Source organism: Phanerochaete carnosa, assembly GCF_000300595.1.
Source record: "Phanerochaete carnosa HHB-10118-sp unplaced genomic scaffold PHACAscaffold_10, whole genome shotgun sequence".
NCBI lineage: Eukaryota > Fungi > Basidiomycota > Agaricomycetes > Polyporales > Phanerochaetaceae > Phanerochaete > Phanerochaete carnosa.
This window is the reverse complement of record NW_006767637.1, coordinates 1,253,524-1,269,251: the sequence shown is the minus strand read 5'-3', so window position 1 is coordinate 1,269,251 and position 15,728 is coordinate 1,253,524. Positions and strand designations below refer to the sequence as shown.

At 54.5% G+C, this 15,728-nt stretch overlaps 5 protein-coding genes across 5 annotated transcripts; 1 reads left to right on the top strand and 4 right to left on the bottom strand.

The window, feature by feature from the left end:
* Nucleotides 1-240: 240 nt before the first annotated feature.
* Nucleotides 241-1,927, bottom strand: PHACADRAFT_200032 (uncharacterized protein; the record flags this gene model as incomplete). The annotated part of the gene is made up of 13 exons (XM_007400299.1): nucleotides 241-477; nucleotides 532-664; nucleotides 717-727; nucleotides 787-854; nucleotides 907-964; nucleotides 1,018-1,160; nucleotides 1,213-1,321; nucleotides 1,375-1,400; nucleotides 1,454-1,486; nucleotides 1,540-1,621; nucleotides 1,681-1,705; nucleotides 1,757-1,849; nucleotides 1,908-1,927. 13 exons carry the CDS (start codon nucleotides 1,925-1,927, stop codon nucleotides 241-243), a joined length of 1,038 nt encoding a protein of 345 aa, XP_007400361.1.
* A 1,236-nt stretch (nucleotides 1,928-3,163) lies between these two features.
* Nucleotides 3,164-5,006, bottom strand: PHACADRAFT_213079 (uncharacterized protein; the record flags this gene model as incomplete). The annotated part of the gene is made up of 13 exons (XM_007400298.1): nucleotides 3,164-3,565; nucleotides 3,620-3,755; nucleotides 3,807-3,817; nucleotides 3,877-3,944; nucleotides 3,994-4,051; nucleotides 4,106-4,248; nucleotides 4,302-4,410; nucleotides 4,464-4,489; nucleotides 4,546-4,578; nucleotides 4,632-4,713; nucleotides 4,767-4,791; nucleotides 4,843-4,935; nucleotides 4,987-5,006. The coding sequence occupies 13 exons, from the start codon at nucleotides 5,004-5,006 to the stop codon at nucleotides 3,335-3,337; spliced, it is 1,035 nt and encodes a 344-aa protein (XP_007400360.1). The 3' UTR covers nucleotides 3,164-3,334.
* A 1,579-nt stretch (nucleotides 5,007-6,585) lies between these two features.
* Nucleotides 6,586-9,677, bottom strand: PHACADRAFT_213078 (uncharacterized protein; the record flags this gene model as incomplete). Its single annotated transcript, XM_007400297.1, has 16 exons — nucleotides 6,586-7,097; nucleotides 7,155-7,186; nucleotides 7,242-7,332; nucleotides 7,386-7,405; nucleotides 7,469-7,692; nucleotides 7,748-7,897; nucleotides 7,951-8,088; nucleotides 8,139-8,187; nucleotides 8,238-8,327; nucleotides 8,380-8,609; nucleotides 8,664-8,783; nucleotides 8,839-8,849; nucleotides 8,912-9,097; nucleotides 9,156-9,259; nucleotides 9,322-9,573; nucleotides 9,632-9,677. The coding sequence occupies 16 exons, from the start codon at nucleotides 9,675-9,677 to the stop codon at nucleotides 7,020-7,022; spliced, it is 1,821 nt and encodes a 606-aa protein (XP_007400359.1). The 3' UTR covers nucleotides 6,586-7,019.
* A 1,258-nt stretch (nucleotides 9,678-10,935) lies between these two features.
* On the top strand, nucleotides 10,936-12,180 carry PHACADRAFT_103523 (uncharacterized protein; the record flags this gene model as incomplete). The annotated part of the gene is made up of 1 exon (XM_007400296.1): nucleotides 10,936-12,180. The coding sequence occupies one exon, from the start codon at nucleotides 10,936-10,938 to the stop codon at nucleotides 12,178-12,180; it is 1,245 nt and encodes a 414-aa protein (XP_007400358.1).
* Nucleotides 12,181-12,600: 420 nt separating this feature from the next.
* PHACADRAFT_200028 (uncharacterized protein) lies at nucleotides 12,601-15,514 on the bottom strand (the record flags this gene model as incomplete). Its single annotated transcript, XM_007400295.1, has 20 exons — nucleotides 12,601-12,626; nucleotides 12,679-12,705; nucleotides 12,767-12,904; nucleotides 12,954-12,986; nucleotides 13,035-13,085; nucleotides 13,136-13,210; nucleotides 13,265-13,331; nucleotides 13,387-13,460; nucleotides 13,515-13,762; nucleotides 13,820-13,898; nucleotides 13,952-14,094; nucleotides 14,157-14,404; nucleotides 14,460-14,471; nucleotides 14,531-14,628; nucleotides 14,681-14,754; nucleotides 14,918-15,060; nucleotides 15,120-15,181; nucleotides 15,234-15,333; nucleotides 15,390-15,397; nucleotides 15,454-15,514. 20 exons carry the CDS (start codon nucleotides 15,512-15,514, stop codon nucleotides 12,601-12,603), a joined length of 1,767 nt encoding a protein of 588 aa, XP_007400357.1.
* Nucleotides 15,515-15,728: the final 214 nt, after the last annotated feature.

Here is a 15,728-nt window from a genome sequence, read left to right as displayed (position 1 = left end):
GGGGGGTATTGACAGAGGCGAACGCAGTGTATGTACTGGAATGCTGAGATCTACTACTACGAATGCAAGGAAGTCTTGAATAACGAAGGGACACTTAATATGAATTGTATGATACATAGATGTACAGATGCCCAAAGTTCCAAGAAGACATGACATGGCTGTCTTAGCTGCTGGGTATTTCTAGATACAACGATAGGAGATACGAGAAAGGCTGGGCATTGGCAGGAAAGGGACATAGGGCTACACCATAGCTTGCACCTTGTACACAGGTGTCGAGGTGCGCTTGCCGCGTGTCTCAACGGGCCACTTAGCTTCATTCGACACATCGACCATCTCATGTGACTCGACGTGCACCATAACCTGCTCTGGGACGTTAGTCTCTGGGAAGTCCAACGATGCAGGCGGGCAGGATTGTACCTCTGGACGTGATGCTGCGGCGTGTGTCGACAGGTGCAAGAACTCGGGCATTGCGGAGCTCTACGGTGATTAGGTCAGCTACGGCATGCTTCAAACGTAATGCGGCAAATATACCTTAACGGGCTCGCTCGTATTCCGCGCATCGCGGTCTAGCTCAGCGCCGAACTTCCAGCCAGAGCGTGAGTTGAGACTTGACATGAGAGAGTTAGTGTAGAGCTTGGCGAGTGGCAAGTTGAAAATAAGGTGTCTACGAGCTACAGTTTAGCAAGAGATCCCGTAGCAAGTTGCCTGCCACTCACATTCCCGTTGACTGTGAAAGAGTACTACTCAGCATACTTACGACACTTTGGGATGATAATGCAGACTTACGATACTCAGGAATAGGATAAGATCGATTATTGCCCAGATGGCCGTAATAGCTCCGGTCGAAAAAGTGTCTGTAGCAGGCGTAAGCGGAAGATACATCTGAAAAGACCTCCAGCCTCGTACGTAGGACAATTTTGTTCAAGATATCGTCTGTACGTTGAAAACCCGTCTTGTATCGTCTCTAAAATAACATTAGCCTCTGGAGCTCATTCCACTCACTGCAAGTCGGCTCACCAGATGCCATGTTAGCGCAACAGCAATGGTAGTGTCACAGACAGCAGTAGATACGAGCCAAATCGCGCCGGTCTGGTCGAATTTGCTGAAGTCGCTGTAATGCTGCACCCAGACGACGGCAATGGCAACGCCGAGACCGCCACCTACACTCGGGATGAGGTCCGCGACGTAGTGAGCAGCGCGGCGTGGACTTACAGCAAGAAATGACGGCGGTTACGATGATGAGACTGGCAACCCACCAACTCTTCATGAGAACCTTTACTCTCCACGCGTAGAAGAGCTGCACGCCGGTTGCAATGATCGCCTGTGCTGTGGTGAGCTCTCACGCCAGCCAAAAACAAAGGTTAAGATACGCACGACCATTGCAGGGTCAGTGGCGATGCCTGTGAGGGGAAGTGTGAGGGCTTTCGAGATGGACAGCGTCAATCGTACTTACGCCAATTCGCGTCGTTGAGATTGGCAACATTGCCTACGTGATAACTTCAGCAGCTGCGTCACTGAAAGTGACATATACGGACTGACCGAATTGCGCGACAAGATCATTATACAACCAGTATATGTCAAAGATGGAGTTCAGCAGGTCCGCCACGTACAGCACAGCGACCTAGGACACTCTCTGTGAGCATGGAAGCGCAAGACAGGCTCATGGGTTTTAGAACGCACGTATAATTTAATCCAAATACGATCCCTTGGTGATAAAGTTAGGGCAGATGTGTCAGGAGATGCACAGGGTACACACTTCTTGTACGTTGAATAATAATGAAAGACTTGGGCGGTCACAATCCCGAACAAGAACACGTTCAGGAAAGCACCAATAAGGCCTGGGCCCTGCCTGTGTAGTTTTTCAGGATGTGTGATTCATCGAGCATAAATTGGAACTTGGCACTCACGCAGCCTCAGCGGGATTCATTTTTTTAGCCCGAGAGTAACGCTCTTGAAAAATGAGCTACACGGGCAAAAGACTGCCGGAATGCGCTGCCACTGCCTCGAACGCCGCGTGGAAGACGGTAGTGGGAGACGCGAGAGAGGGAGCACGCGCGTAATAAGCAAAAGTGGCAGAAGGCCCAGCAGTGAAACGGTTACGGGAGAGATTGATATGGATCGAGGCATATGGAGAACCCGGGGAGCTGCACACGGCGGAGAACCAAGGTTGATCCCGGCCGCACTCGAATTGGAGAGGCCTGAAATTTCTGCGTGAGCCTTGCGCACCCGCAGCGTGACTGTTACAGCCGGAAAGCGCATGGCATGCTGTGAAACAGGCTCACGAGCAGTCGTCCCTGGTAGCGGAAACAGTGGAAACGCATTGAGGCGCAAAGAGATCTATCGGGCAGTGTGAACGTTACTTCCGGATCACCCTGTTACCAGCGTGCTCATTTCTAATTTAAAGTAGTGGATGGGATGGCCTGGCTTCGTCTGGCTAAGGCCGCAGACCACCTTAGCGCCCTTCGGCAACCCGCAGCCCTCCGTCCTGGAGGACTCGGAGCTTAACGCAGGCATAGTTGCCCTTCAAGTGCCGCTTTATGCGAGGGCTCAATGTTGTAGAGGCGTGCTTCATGTGAAGGGGGGTATTTCTAGGTGCTAGCCCGCCATAGCGTCGTGTGCGCGAATCCCGAGGATTTGAGGCCGGAACGCTAGTTTAGCCGTATAATATGATGTATATGATGCGTCGTCGCACGCGACTGTCTCCACAAAGAAAATAAGCACGCCTTTGCGCTTGAACGGTTTGTGACGGCGATAGCGCTTCCTGCCGACGCGTAGTGCACTCCACGGTGAAGGGCATGGCCACATGTTTTCCGCAGTCTTTTCCACGAGCCCGACTGACGCATTACCCGCATTACCCGCGATCTATGCATGTCTTGATCCTGAACAATTGCAATCACCGGTCCTGAGGCCTGAGCGCTGAGCAGACAGACGTTTGATTCTCCGTTCCAGGGCACACGAAAAAAAGTACTGACGGTTGACAACGAGTGCCATCGAAGACTGTGGTCCACTGCAATGCGCTGTGTACTGCCAGCGAATCCGGCTATGGCCCGCGCTAGTAAACGGAGCAGAACGAGTTGCTACGGCAAGAGGCTACGCGGGAGGCATAGAGACAGACCGTCATGCATCACGACGTAAACGCCGGAAAGCCGAGGTCTACTACCAAAGCGACAAATAAAAGCAGACATTCATTTAATACGAGCTGTATCGTACATACATGCACATGATCCTAATGTATCAAGAAGAGGAAGTGCGGCAGCTCCAGTCGCTGAGCGTTCCAAGGTACAACAAGAAAAAGAATAAAGTCGGACACTGGCACCGGGTGAGAGACACAGGGCTACACTATATTTTGCACCTTATACACAGGCACCGAGGTGCGTCGACCGCGTGTCTCTACGGGCCACTTAGCATCGTCCGGGACATCGACCATTTCGTGTGATTCGACGTGAATCACGACCTGCTCCGTGACGTCAGCTTTCAGGACGCTAAGCGATGCGAGTGCGGGTGACCATACCTCTTGGCGTGCGCCGCTTGATGACAGTTGTAGGAATTTGGGCGCAGCATGGCTCTGCGATGATCGGGTCAGTTACGGCATGACTCGGACGCGATGCAGAAGACGTACCTTGACAGGCTTGTCCATGTTCTGCCTATCGCCGTCCGATTCCTCGGTGTTGAATTTAAGGCCGGAGCGCGAGTTGAGACTCGACAAGAGAGAGTTGGTGTAAAGCTTGGCTAACGGCAAGTTCAGAGCGAGGTGGCTGCGGGCTACGCATTAGCAAGGCACTCCATGACAAGTGGCTTGCCCTTACACTCCTGTTCGCTGTCAAAGAGCACTACTCAGCATCGTTGCGGCATTTCAGAACGGCGATGAAAACTTACAACACTCAAGAACAAGATGAGATCAACTATTGCCCATATGGCCGAGATAGCTCCAGTCGAGACCGTGACTGCAAAAGATGTAAGCAGCAGATATATTCAAGACCTCCAGTCACGTACGTCGAATAATCTTATTCACGACATCGTCCGTCTGCTGAAAACCTGTTTTGTGCCGTTTCTATGGTAATGTCAGCATCCAGAGCTCTTTAGCTTCGCCGCAATGTCAACTCACGAGGCGCCATGTCATAGCAATTGCGATGACAGTGTCGCAGACAGCCATAGAAGCCAGCCAGACTGCAACGATTGAGTCGAATTTGTAGAAGTTCTTGTACTGCTTGACGAAATGGATAGCAATTGCGGTGCCGAGACCGCCACCTACGCTCCAGGTGAGGACCACAATGTGGTGAGAAGCGGAGTCTTAGACTTACAGCAGGAAGCGATGGCGGTCAAGACGACCAGACCGGTGATCCACCAGTTGTTCGTGAGCACCTTCAATCTCCACGCGAAGAAGAGCTGCACAAGGGTGGCGATAATCCCCTGTACTGCAGTGAGCTGCCACGTCAATTTGTCACATGAACTCAGATACACACAACCATAGCAGGGTCAGTGGCGAAGCCTGCCAGCGGCAATTGTGAGCGCCCGTACAGGTTAGAAGCTGTCCGGCACACTTACGCCAGTCCGCAACGCTGATATCGGCGGAATTCCCTGCGTGGCAACGTCAGCAGCCGCGTCATCGGAGGTAGATCTTAGGAACTCACCGAAATCATCAATGAGATCGACATACAGCCAGTAAATATCGAAGATTGAATTGACCAGGTCCGCTACGGCCAACACAGCAACCTGAATTTGCTCTCTATGAGGTTCAAAGCGTGCCGCAGGCTCGGTGGACCTACGTATGCCTTTATCCAGAGACGATCCCTGGATAATCAAGTCAGGAGAGACGCGTCGGGGGACGTGCAAAGCACGTACTTCTTATATGTTGTGAAGTAATAGAAGACTTGAGTGACTACGATTCCCAACAGGAATACGTTCAGGAAGGCACCAATAAGGCCCGGGCCATGTCTGTACAGTTTCTTTAAGGGTACGATATATGAAGGTTAGATGGACACTCACATATCCTGAGCGGGGTTCATCTATCTACCTTCGAGGGACGCCGCTCTCGAAGAAAAGGTTATACGAGCGATGTGCTCCCGAGCTGTGCCGTAATCGTGTCCTAAACGCTACTAGAGACGATGGTGGGGGGTGTAAGAAAGAGATGCCTGCGAGTAATAAGGAAAAGTCGACAGGAGACCCAGCAGAAAATGCTTACGGGAGAGATTGATATTGTACATCAAGGAAGTTCGAAGCTGGGGAATCCGGGGAGTTGCACATGTCGGTCAACGACAGGCAGATTCCGGTCGCTGTCATCGCGTCGGACTGGAGTGGCCGCTGGCTCGTTGAAAAATGCTGCACAGGACACGTCGCGCGGCTGGCTTATGCATTCGCAACTTGAATGCACTCAACGCTGGCTGTTCCGGCCAGAAAGCGCAGGCAGCGCGGGCATGGCGCGCTATGAAACGCGCTCGCGAGCAGTTGTCCCTGGTGGCGGAAACAGGTTCAGGGTATTGCAGTACGGAAGCGCATCAAGAAGCATCCATCGGACGGTGTACATACCCCCGTTACCAGCGCGATCAGCCTGATTTTGGCCGGGCGCTGTCCGTTGTGTTCTACGGGGCCTTCTCGTCGGCAGTGTCATCCATCACTGTGGCCAGGACGCATTGTGTGCATTGTAACATTCCAAGGTGAAAAAATTACTCTTGTTGACGGGATCACCTGCCAACGCGCGGAAGTCCACGGGGGCGGAGAGCACCGGGATGTGGCCGCACGTTACAGGCCTGTCTTTGATGCGCCTCTACGCTGTTGGGCCCCGACCGCGAGCCCAATATCTTCGGGCCAGATTTTTCGGGATACTGTATTTCGCGTTGGTGTCGTCTCGGAGGTAACCGGGGTAACGGTCGGCGTGAGACTCCAAGGTAATCGTGATTTACCCACCAACTCCCACCAATCGACCTGCCACGTTTCGTTCGGGGATCGGCGCGCAGGGTTGTCGTCCGGTCCAATTTGTGACATGAGACAAGCACTCCCGGCGACTTGGGGAACAACAGTCTGTCCGAAGGGCCCTGTTTCTTTGGCGGCGGAATGATGCGCCCGTGGTATGAACAAACCCCCTTGATGTGCTCATAACGCTTTAGTAGGGAACGTAGCATTAAGCTTTTCTCTCCCACCTCGTGGGCTTCTCGAGTAAGTTTAGGAGCATGCAGTACAGTATACAGGACCACTCCTTGGGACACCTGATCGGTATCCGTTTCCCATATATACATCTCTGACATATATATTATACCAAATCCATATCATGTTACTTTAACATGTTAAATTGCTCCGTGCGACGCTGCAAGGCGAAAAGACGGAATACGGTGTCAAGGGGAAGGACACAACAAAAAAATGACGCTCTGTGACCTACACCGGCAGTGTCGGCTGGCGCGGCACAGACCTCAGTCACGCCCAAGCTCGGTAGAATCGTGTCCGATGCATTCTGGCTCGACACTTAATATTTGCGCGTTACACATATTTTTCACATAAGTAGAGCATGAAATGTATGAACTTGAGTGCCACTGAATATCATCGTGAATTCTGGGCTCACCGTGCGACTCCGGTGACGGTCTTAGCGTTGCTCAAACCGGCGTGAATGCTCGACGATTTTCAAGGTTCTGTGCTCCCCCGTCTATGCTACAATCACCGGAGGGCTCCGATTTCCTAATGGCACATAGATGCAAATGCATTATTTACAGGAAAATGGTGGCGATAGGCCCGACAGGATGTGAGGGCAGAAAGTAGTGTATCCCAAGGAATGGTGCTGTCCCAAGGAGTGATCCTACACTGTATGTGTCCAAGGCGCCACATGTTGATGGATATGCCACTAGTAAGTCCAGGCGAAGAACGACGAAAAGAACAGTGATTAGAGACTTGTTTCTCTTGTTTGCGATATGAGTTCAATGACTCTATCCGTAGGTACAATGCGTATAATTCTGTATACACAACAAGGGGCGTCTAGCGCCGGCGAGCGGTTTAGTGCGTAGTCTTCGTAAGCTGCAGTCGAGGCCCTAATTTTACGCCTTAATCCCGAGCTCGTTGCCGATAATGACCGCACCCTTCTCGCCTACGAGAAGTGCTGTAGAGTACGTATTCTATAGAAAGTGGCCATTGGTAAGGACTAGAAGAACGACCCCACTGGCTCGACTCACCGCGCACACGTTTGATGGCGGGACAGACAGGTCTGACGGAGTGCGCGTGAGCCTTGGTCGGGACAGAGGCAGAAAGTTGAAGCGTACCACAAACTTTGAGACCCTCAACACCCCACACGTTGAGGTTGCAGTCGACGACGCCCCCCTGCTCCCGCGGCTTCATCGCGCAAGTCCCCATCTGTCCCGACGTAAGCACAGCTCTCATCGACGCAGAGGGAGAAAAAAACCCACGAAGTGCCAAGCAGTGACGACTGCGCATGTATATGCGTCTCGTCAGCACAGTGCATGCCAGACAGGGGCACAGGGCCACGCACCAAACTTGCGCAAGTGCGCCTCGAGCGCCTTGTCGTCTTCCTTGGTGTACACGAGCCGCGGCGCGTCGACGGAGACGGGCGCGACGTTCTGCGCGCACAGCGTGGCGCTGCCCGACGGGAAGAGCGGGTGGTGAGGCGTGTACTCGCCCTCGTAGCACGGCATGCGCCGCGCATACTCGCGCGTGAGCTTGTACCCGTACTTGAGCAGCGCCATGTCCTCCGGGCTGCCAGACGTGCGGTGAGCGGCTTTATCATGAAACAGGCTGGGCGGAAACGCACGCGCGACAGTACGCAGTCTCGAAGTCGAGCGCCGCGTGCACGTCGTCGCCTGAGTTGATGTGGACGTGCCCCATGCCCTTCGGGTACGCGGGGAAGTAGCCCAGGCAGAAGTACTTGCGCGGCGGGACAGAGGACGGGTCGCCGACGAACCTAGTCGAACGGTGAGCACATGCGGCTGGGACAGATGTGGAGAAAAGACGAACATGGATAGAGGACAGAAGTAGAAGACGGGCTTGTCGGGTTTGTCGGCGAAGTATTCTTTCCAGCGCTGCTCGAACTCGGGGCCGATTTCTTTTAGTTCTTCCTCGTTCGGTCGCCACTTAATTCCTGCATCCATGCCACTGCCAGTTGTGGTGAGTAAAGGGTGGAAGGCACTTATGAGCAGACGTACTTGTGAGCCATCATCCCTTGGCCGTCCTTGACCCACTGCTGATGCCACACTGATGCAGTCAATCAGCAAACGATTATAATCGTCGACTAGATCACTCACTGGCGGTCTCCTCAGGGTCTCCGCGGCCAATGCCATCTAGGGTGAACGAGTCGGCAGTCGCAAGGTAAGGCGGAAAGAGCGTTGAGTGGTCTTGTAACTAGTGTCAGCAACGGCAATCTTCGATCAAGCACTTTGACTCAACCTTGATAATGCTCGCCGACACCCGGCAAGTCGACGATCTGCGGGACGCCTGCCTTCCCGAGGACGTCCTTCGCACCGATGCCAGAGCGCTCGAGAATGCCAGGCGAGCCAAAGGTCCCGGCACAGATGACGACAAGTTTCTTCGCGCGGACGGTCCTGACCTGTGTCTTGTCTGCATCAGGCTGGAATACTGGGTTCGGGACGTATTCGACCCCGACGGCGCGCTTGCCCCTACATAGATGGTAAGACAACAAGCTGAATTCCGAAGTGGGGTGCAGCGTTTACTCAAAGATGACTCGCTTTACGAGCGACCCGGTGAGAATCTCGAGACCCGTAGTGTTTGTGTGATTGTAGAGGTAGTGGTGGGCGACGTCGGACCGCTTTCCTGTCATACCGTCGATCCATCTGTTACAGGGCCGTCAGCATCGATGTCGAGACTTTGCTCCATGAAACAGCTCACTTCTGCATTCTCTGGGATCGACCGCAGCAGCTGTCAATCTGACACCGATCATTCCAATATCTGAGCAACGCACCCCGTACACATTCGACACGTATATATTGTTCGGGTCGTCGGAGTGTTCGCGAGCGGTGTCGAACCCCTTGGCTACGTCGAGAAAATCTCGGCCAACGTTCGTGAACTTACCCCCATACGAGACCTTCAGAGGCCCAGAGTAACCGTGAATGTCATCCTTTCCAGGGGCGACTTGATACGTCTCAGTCTGGCAGGACGAGCCCATATTGAGTCCTAGACGCCTGAATCTCGGCTTCTCCACACACCTTCCTGAGGAGTGGGACCAGATCCTTGGCACCCCATCCAGGGTTCTTGTGTACCTGTTCCCAGTCATCGAAGTCCGAGGCGACTGCTCGGTTGTACAACGTGACTTGGCGTTCCGCCTGATTAGCATCTTGCATAGATGCACGTAAGCGTACCGCCGGCACTTACAGTTAACACTTGAACTTCCGCCGACGACATGAGGACAAGTGACGATCTGGGACCGCCCTCCCAGGTATTCGCTTACGTTGGAGACATGGACCTTCCAGATGGGGTTGTCGGGGCGAAGGTGACTGAGACACTTGGCAGGCTGGACGAAGTTGTCGTCCTCCCTGACATGAGGGCCTGCCTCAATGAGCAGGATCTTCAAGGATGGGTCGGCTGCAGCAAGTCGCCCTGCGGCTACGCCTCCGCTAGTACCGGCTGGATACAAGGCAGCGTCATTGAGTGCTGAATGCGATTGTTCTAGCCAAATACGTACCACCGGCGAAGATGACATCGTACTCGTCCAGAGAAGGAGAAGCCATGCTGCTCAGCGTTGCAGGAAGTGGGAGAAATGGGGCAGCTCATGTCCCCATCCCTTTGTCATTTCTTATCACGGCGCATCTGCGACGGCCCACCTGGAGTTGCTCATCAGGTGATGGGTGCAAAAACCGTTCCTGCTGCGGTTCTGGAAGCCATCTGTGGCCGGTGTCACGGACTAGGCACCGAAATGGTGGCAACCTGAGGCAACAGCTATTTTGCCGTATATTAGCAGATATTAGCACAAGGTAGAGCTTGCCGGCTTCGCCCTTGCTGAAACGAGATGCAAGACGTGGCAGTTGCTCTCAATTGCGCCGACGGCTCATCTTGTTGCAAGCTACTAGCCAGATGAGCTGGGGGCGCATTCGCTGCCCCCGATCAAGCGCTGGGTTGTGATGGCGCGTCGGGAGTCCACTCAGATCACTACATATGTTTCAGAACATATCGTCCACACTCCTCGAGCTCGAGTGCATTGCAGTATTATGTTCAAGCACCAGAGCGGCGAGCACAATGGCCACACGTTGTTATTGTCGTCCGCTGCAGCCGACGGCCGTCATCAGAAGGCGCGGAAGACTTTATCAGCCCTCCTACCCGCGGACGGCAACGAGAAGACGACCTTCGGACAACTTCCGGATGGCCTCACTCAGCCTGTTCTCTTCCTCGATCTCGCTGTGCTGGTCATTGCAGGGCATGTTGCCCCCATTATTTCGCCTGTACAGCTCATATTCTGAACCCGCACACTCCTTCAAAACGCATACGCTGCATCTCTGAGACACATTAGCGCACCCGCCGGGGTACTCCCTTGTTGCTATGACCCGGCATGCCTTGTCATTGCGCGAAAACTCCACCTGCTTGCTCTGCCCCGATACCACCCCGCCGTGTGACTGTGAGGCAGGCGAGGTCTGTATTAGCGTTAGCAGGTCAGTCTCTGCCCACGCCTGTCCGCGGAACTGGGATTAACCGCCTCAATGAAGGACTTGTGACAGCTGTGCTTCGAACAAATGCCTACCCCAACTTGCGCTTGGTGCTTCCTCGACCCCTTCCAGGGTGAGCGTCGGTACAGTCGCCGGAGCCGTCATCGCTTCTGTCCTCGTATTCGCACTCGCCCTCGCGCTCTACCTCTGGTATCGCCGCCGCTGGCAGCGGCGGGCGCGCGCCACTCGCATTGCCGACGAGAAGACCGATACACCTGCGCGTGCAGAAGATGTTCTGCGGCGCCCCGACCCGAACACACGCGCCGCGGCCGCACGGGGCTCACCCGACATGCCAGCGTTCAGATTCCCCGACAGCGACTCGTCACTCGCGCGCGACTCGACGTCGGGCTCGCATGTCGCGACGCATGGTCACAGCTTCGCTCCTGGCGCGCGCTACCCCGCATTCTCTGGCGCGCACTCGGACCACAGGCTCTCTGCGGGGACACACCCCGCGCTGATATCCGCGACGTTTGCGCCCGGCATGGTGCAGGACGCCCCGCCGCTCCCCTCGACCTCGGACCTGTCTGGCCGCCCTCCTGGGCATCAGCCAAGCGACCGCAACCACGACCAACCCAACACCCGGAACTCGTACAACACGACTACAACTTTCTCGAGCGACCTGTCTAGCATCCCGATTGTCGAGGCATCGCACGGCACGGTGCGGCAGGTTCTGGGCGTCGCGCGCGCCGCGGTCGTACGCACGCCGAAGCCGAGCCTATCCTCGATCCACCCGTCGCTGCACATCAGACGCCTCAGCGGGACAAAATCCACGCTCGGAGTCCCTGCAGAAAGGCCGCCGCCTGTCCCGAGCTCCCCGCTCGCTCGATTCGACTTTCCTCGGGTACTGGAAGAGTCAAAAGAAGAAGAAGACCCGTTCCGCGACAGGACCCCGTCGCCCGTCCCGTCGCGCCGCGCCGCAGATCGCAGGGCTATCACGCAGTCTACGGGCACGTTTGGCGACAGCGGCACGCAGCGCTGGCCGCCGCCGCGGGCCCGGAAACGTGGTGGCTCGGCGCCGGACAACAATGTGGTCGAGCAGGGCAGTGTCTCTACGCCTACGAGCGCGAGCCCCCGCCGATCCACGCACAACGACGTCGCACCGCAGATGCTTGCGCCGCCACACTCTATGGACGTACCGCTCACGCCTGCGTCTGCACGACACGATATGCTTGCAGTGCCGGGCGAGGAGCGGCGGCGTGACACGACCTCGGACGCTTCCGTCCTCAGCGCGACGTCGAGCTTCGCCGAGTCCCTCCTCTCCTCCTTCCCCTTCGTTCCGCCGTCGCCGCCCGGCTCCTTCAACGCCCGCACGCCACCCCGCTCGCCGCAAGCATCGCGATCCTTCAATGGGAGCGGGAGCACCGACGTGCTAGCTGCCGACCCCGTGCTCCCGCGCATAGCCTCTTCGACGTCGTCGAGCTCCTCTGGCACCCACCGTTCGAGTTTCACCGGCGACTCGACACGGTCGCCGTCGTTCCCGAACCGCAGGATGGACGGGTCGCGCCTGTCGACCGACCAAGACTTCCGTTCATGACTATAAAGACGATTATCTTTCTAGACGCTCGTTTGTACCCGCATTTTTTTTTTCGGACACTTCTGTATTTGCACTCATCACATGTCTATCAGAGACCTCCAGGCATATTGTGGCAGGACTCGATTTTGGCACATACCCGTGGTAGACGGAGGGTGGTGACGTATTTCATTCGCACTTTTTGTATTGGTACAAGATATACTATGGCATAGATTTCACAGCAACGAGCCATACGTTCTGACCGAGACATTAAGAGGCACGCGGGGTCCAATCCGAAGCGAGATTCGCCGTTGTGAGTAGCAATTCCTGAGGGGCGTGTATTCATCCAGACGCGGGCAGTAACGAGCTTGATTCGCATTTCGTAATGTACAAGGCGGGTAGCGGAAACTTCGAAGCGGCTTGACATCGGTAGCGGCCGAGTCTTCAACAGCTCTTGATGATATCGGCGGCTGCGCAAATCGTCAGCAACCCTCAAACATCCAGCTCGTGAGGTACACCGACCTTTCTCTGCAATGAAGTACGCCGTGGCTATGCAAGAACATGCTCCTCAGCGAAAACGGCAGCGCGAGATATATGCACAGAAACTCACATTGGGTCATGCAGCAGACGTGCAAAGGGATGATCGATATGTCGGCAACACGCAGGTTGTTTGTCCCGTACACCTTCAGCTGAGGATCGACGACGCCGCCCTTCTCTCTCGGTAGCATCGAAAGAGAGGACGCAGTGTCTGGATGCAACTGTCAGATGGTCTGTCGGCGATGCAAAATGAAACGCACGCAAGGTAGAGTTGAATGTAGCCTTGGCCCATTCTAGCATATTGTCAGCCGGTTATGCGGTCCGATCACGGAACTGCTCACTGAGGAGCTGCTCATCCGTCTGCACAGTAGGGCCGGGATTGAGTTCCTTAACTAGTCCTTTGTAAGTCAAAAGGCTAGAGCAGCTGTCGTAGTTGACATACCAATCATATCTTTCAAAGGACTAATATTTGCCAGGTTGCGCATGAACTTCGTGGCCTCGAGGAGCACGTCCGCATCTATTATGTTCAGTCATAACGAACTTTGAGCACGGGCCTAAAACTGCGACTAACCGACGTTGCGCTCGAGATACCGGGGGTCGAAGTCAGGATCCTCGTTAGGGTCACTCGACTTGACATGCTGCAGCAAACACGTCAGTATTGCGCGGGACCGGAGCGAGCGAATAAGAGCTTACGATGGTTCCCCGGGAGAAAAGCCCGTTGATCATGGTTACGAAAGTAACGTAACGCTTCCCGGGGCTGGGCGGGTCTTAATAAAATCGAAGTTAATCGTACACAGAATGCACAAGTTCTACGGACTTACTGGGACCCGACCCTTGAAATCCAGGTACCATGGACAGCTGGCAAGTGGGACTGCTTGTGTTTGGATTGAGACGCCCCAACAGTAGTTGCATCTGGTCTAGATAGCCTGCAGAGACTCTGGCGGGGACTAACTTGTCGATTTCTTCCTTGGCCCGGCGGTAGATTTCTCCGGCCTTGTCCGAGATTTGGTCCGGCGGGAAGAACGCCGAGAGAATGATACCCATAGTAAACAACCCTTGGCCTTGCTTGCTGTGAAGACAGATCGACGACGGCGCCACGCATGCTAAGGACAAGACTATTGCTTACTGGAGCTCAATATTCTTCGCGAAAACCTCAGGGTCCCGTAAGAGGTCGAATGTTTGCAAAGGACAATCGTCTTTTAGCTCTGGAACGGCAGTCCGTCAGCCTAAATTGGCACTACAAGAGTGAGATATGCACCCCATGATATCCCAAGTACGATATGCTCTTGCACATTTTCGCCAACGCCGGGAAGCTCGAGCTTGAGGGGAACCCCGATCTCTGACAGGACGTCCTTTCGGCCAATTCCAGACAGTTCGAGAATCTGCGGAGACTTGAGAGCACTATAGAGCGTCGTGCAATCAGTGGATAGCAAGTAGCACAGACGCGAGTAAGCTGCTCCTACCCAGCACTCAGAATAACCTCTTTGGAGGCCCGTACGCTGTGAGTGTCGCCACCATGTCCAAACTCGACGCCAGCCGCGGTAAGATCACCAGTAGCGTCGCGTTCGATGAGGACGCGATGCACATGAGCGCTCGTTAGAACCAGCAGGTTTGCTCTATCTTTGTTTGGGAGATAGAATGCCGTCGTCGAGTAGGATCTAGTATGCGTTTCTGTGTCATAGGTGTTGAGACACCAGAACCATCCGTTAGGCTACAGATTTAGCTGTCATTGAACAACTTTAGCAATGAAAGAACGTAACACTCACATCTCCATCGTACTGGCTAATGGCATGAGATTATTTGTGTGAAGCGGATTATACACGGCCCATCCACTCACGGGTTGGGGTGCCGGATGTATTCCAGCGTTCTCCAGAACCTCTTTCAGCTTAATTTCACCATCCTGGATCAGTCCAGGAAACCCGACCCTGAGTTGCCCTGTACAAAGCTAGTGAGCTAGTAATCAACCGTTAAGGACAGGTTACGGTACCACTCCTCCCGAATTTCCAAGTGGCGGAGTTCATCTCCAGCCTTTTCTGGACGTCTTCAGGCGGGGGCTGGAATCTGGTCGAGAATTTTCCAGCTAGCTGTATTAATTGTACGAAAAGGTAGAGCCAAGTCCTACCTTTCTACCCTCTCAAGCATATCTTGGTGAAGTTTCCAGTTCCACCCCGGGTTGCCTAGCTTTTCCCACTCTGCATCAAACAACTAGTCAATTTCTGCAAACCCCGGGACGGAGAGGCGATACGCGCCATCAATATGGCGTCCAGGCGGTTTAGCATAACCCATGAAGTTTATGGCAGTCGAACCGCCAAGGCCTTTGCCTCGTGGCCAGATTAAGGATCGGCCGTCGAGATAATTCTGCTCGACCTATTTCGAAAGACAATGCGCCAAAGCTACAAGGCAGTGGCATTGTGCGGCGTGCTTACTGTCTTATGGCCCCAATCGTACTGGTGTTTCCCTAAATGCGAGCCGTATGAGGCGGGGCGCACTGTTGTCTCGTGAGTACGGTGAGCAGAAACAGGGAGCGAAGGAACAGATACGTAGTTCCGGGTCGTTGAGGTTGGCCCCTCCAGACTCAAGAACAAGAACAGTCTTGGAGGGATCTTCGCTCAATCTTGCCGCCAAAGTCAGCCCGCATCCCTAGTTGTGTCCCGTCTCTAAGCTGAGTATCAAGAATTGTATGCAAACAAACTCACTCCACCGCCTGCGAAAATGGCTATCAAACCGCTTTTATTGCCAGGACTGTGAGGGCTGACGTACCGACTACGATGTAGTCGAAGCTCTTGCCAGAGACCTCATCGATGCCGGAGGTATTGGACATATGGAGTCGAGAATGAACGTGTAAGAATGCCTGTGCGGAGTATAGAGTGGCCAGTGCCTCCAAGTCGCTGCTCACAGCTCATTTCGCGTGTGCATCTGAGCTTATAAGTAGGGCATCGCGACGCGCTAATTACCAGCGACTACAGCTCGTCTTATCGCTCTCTGACATGGCAGCCGTAATCCGCCAGACTGCGGTCTGTCTGTTGCGCTTCATA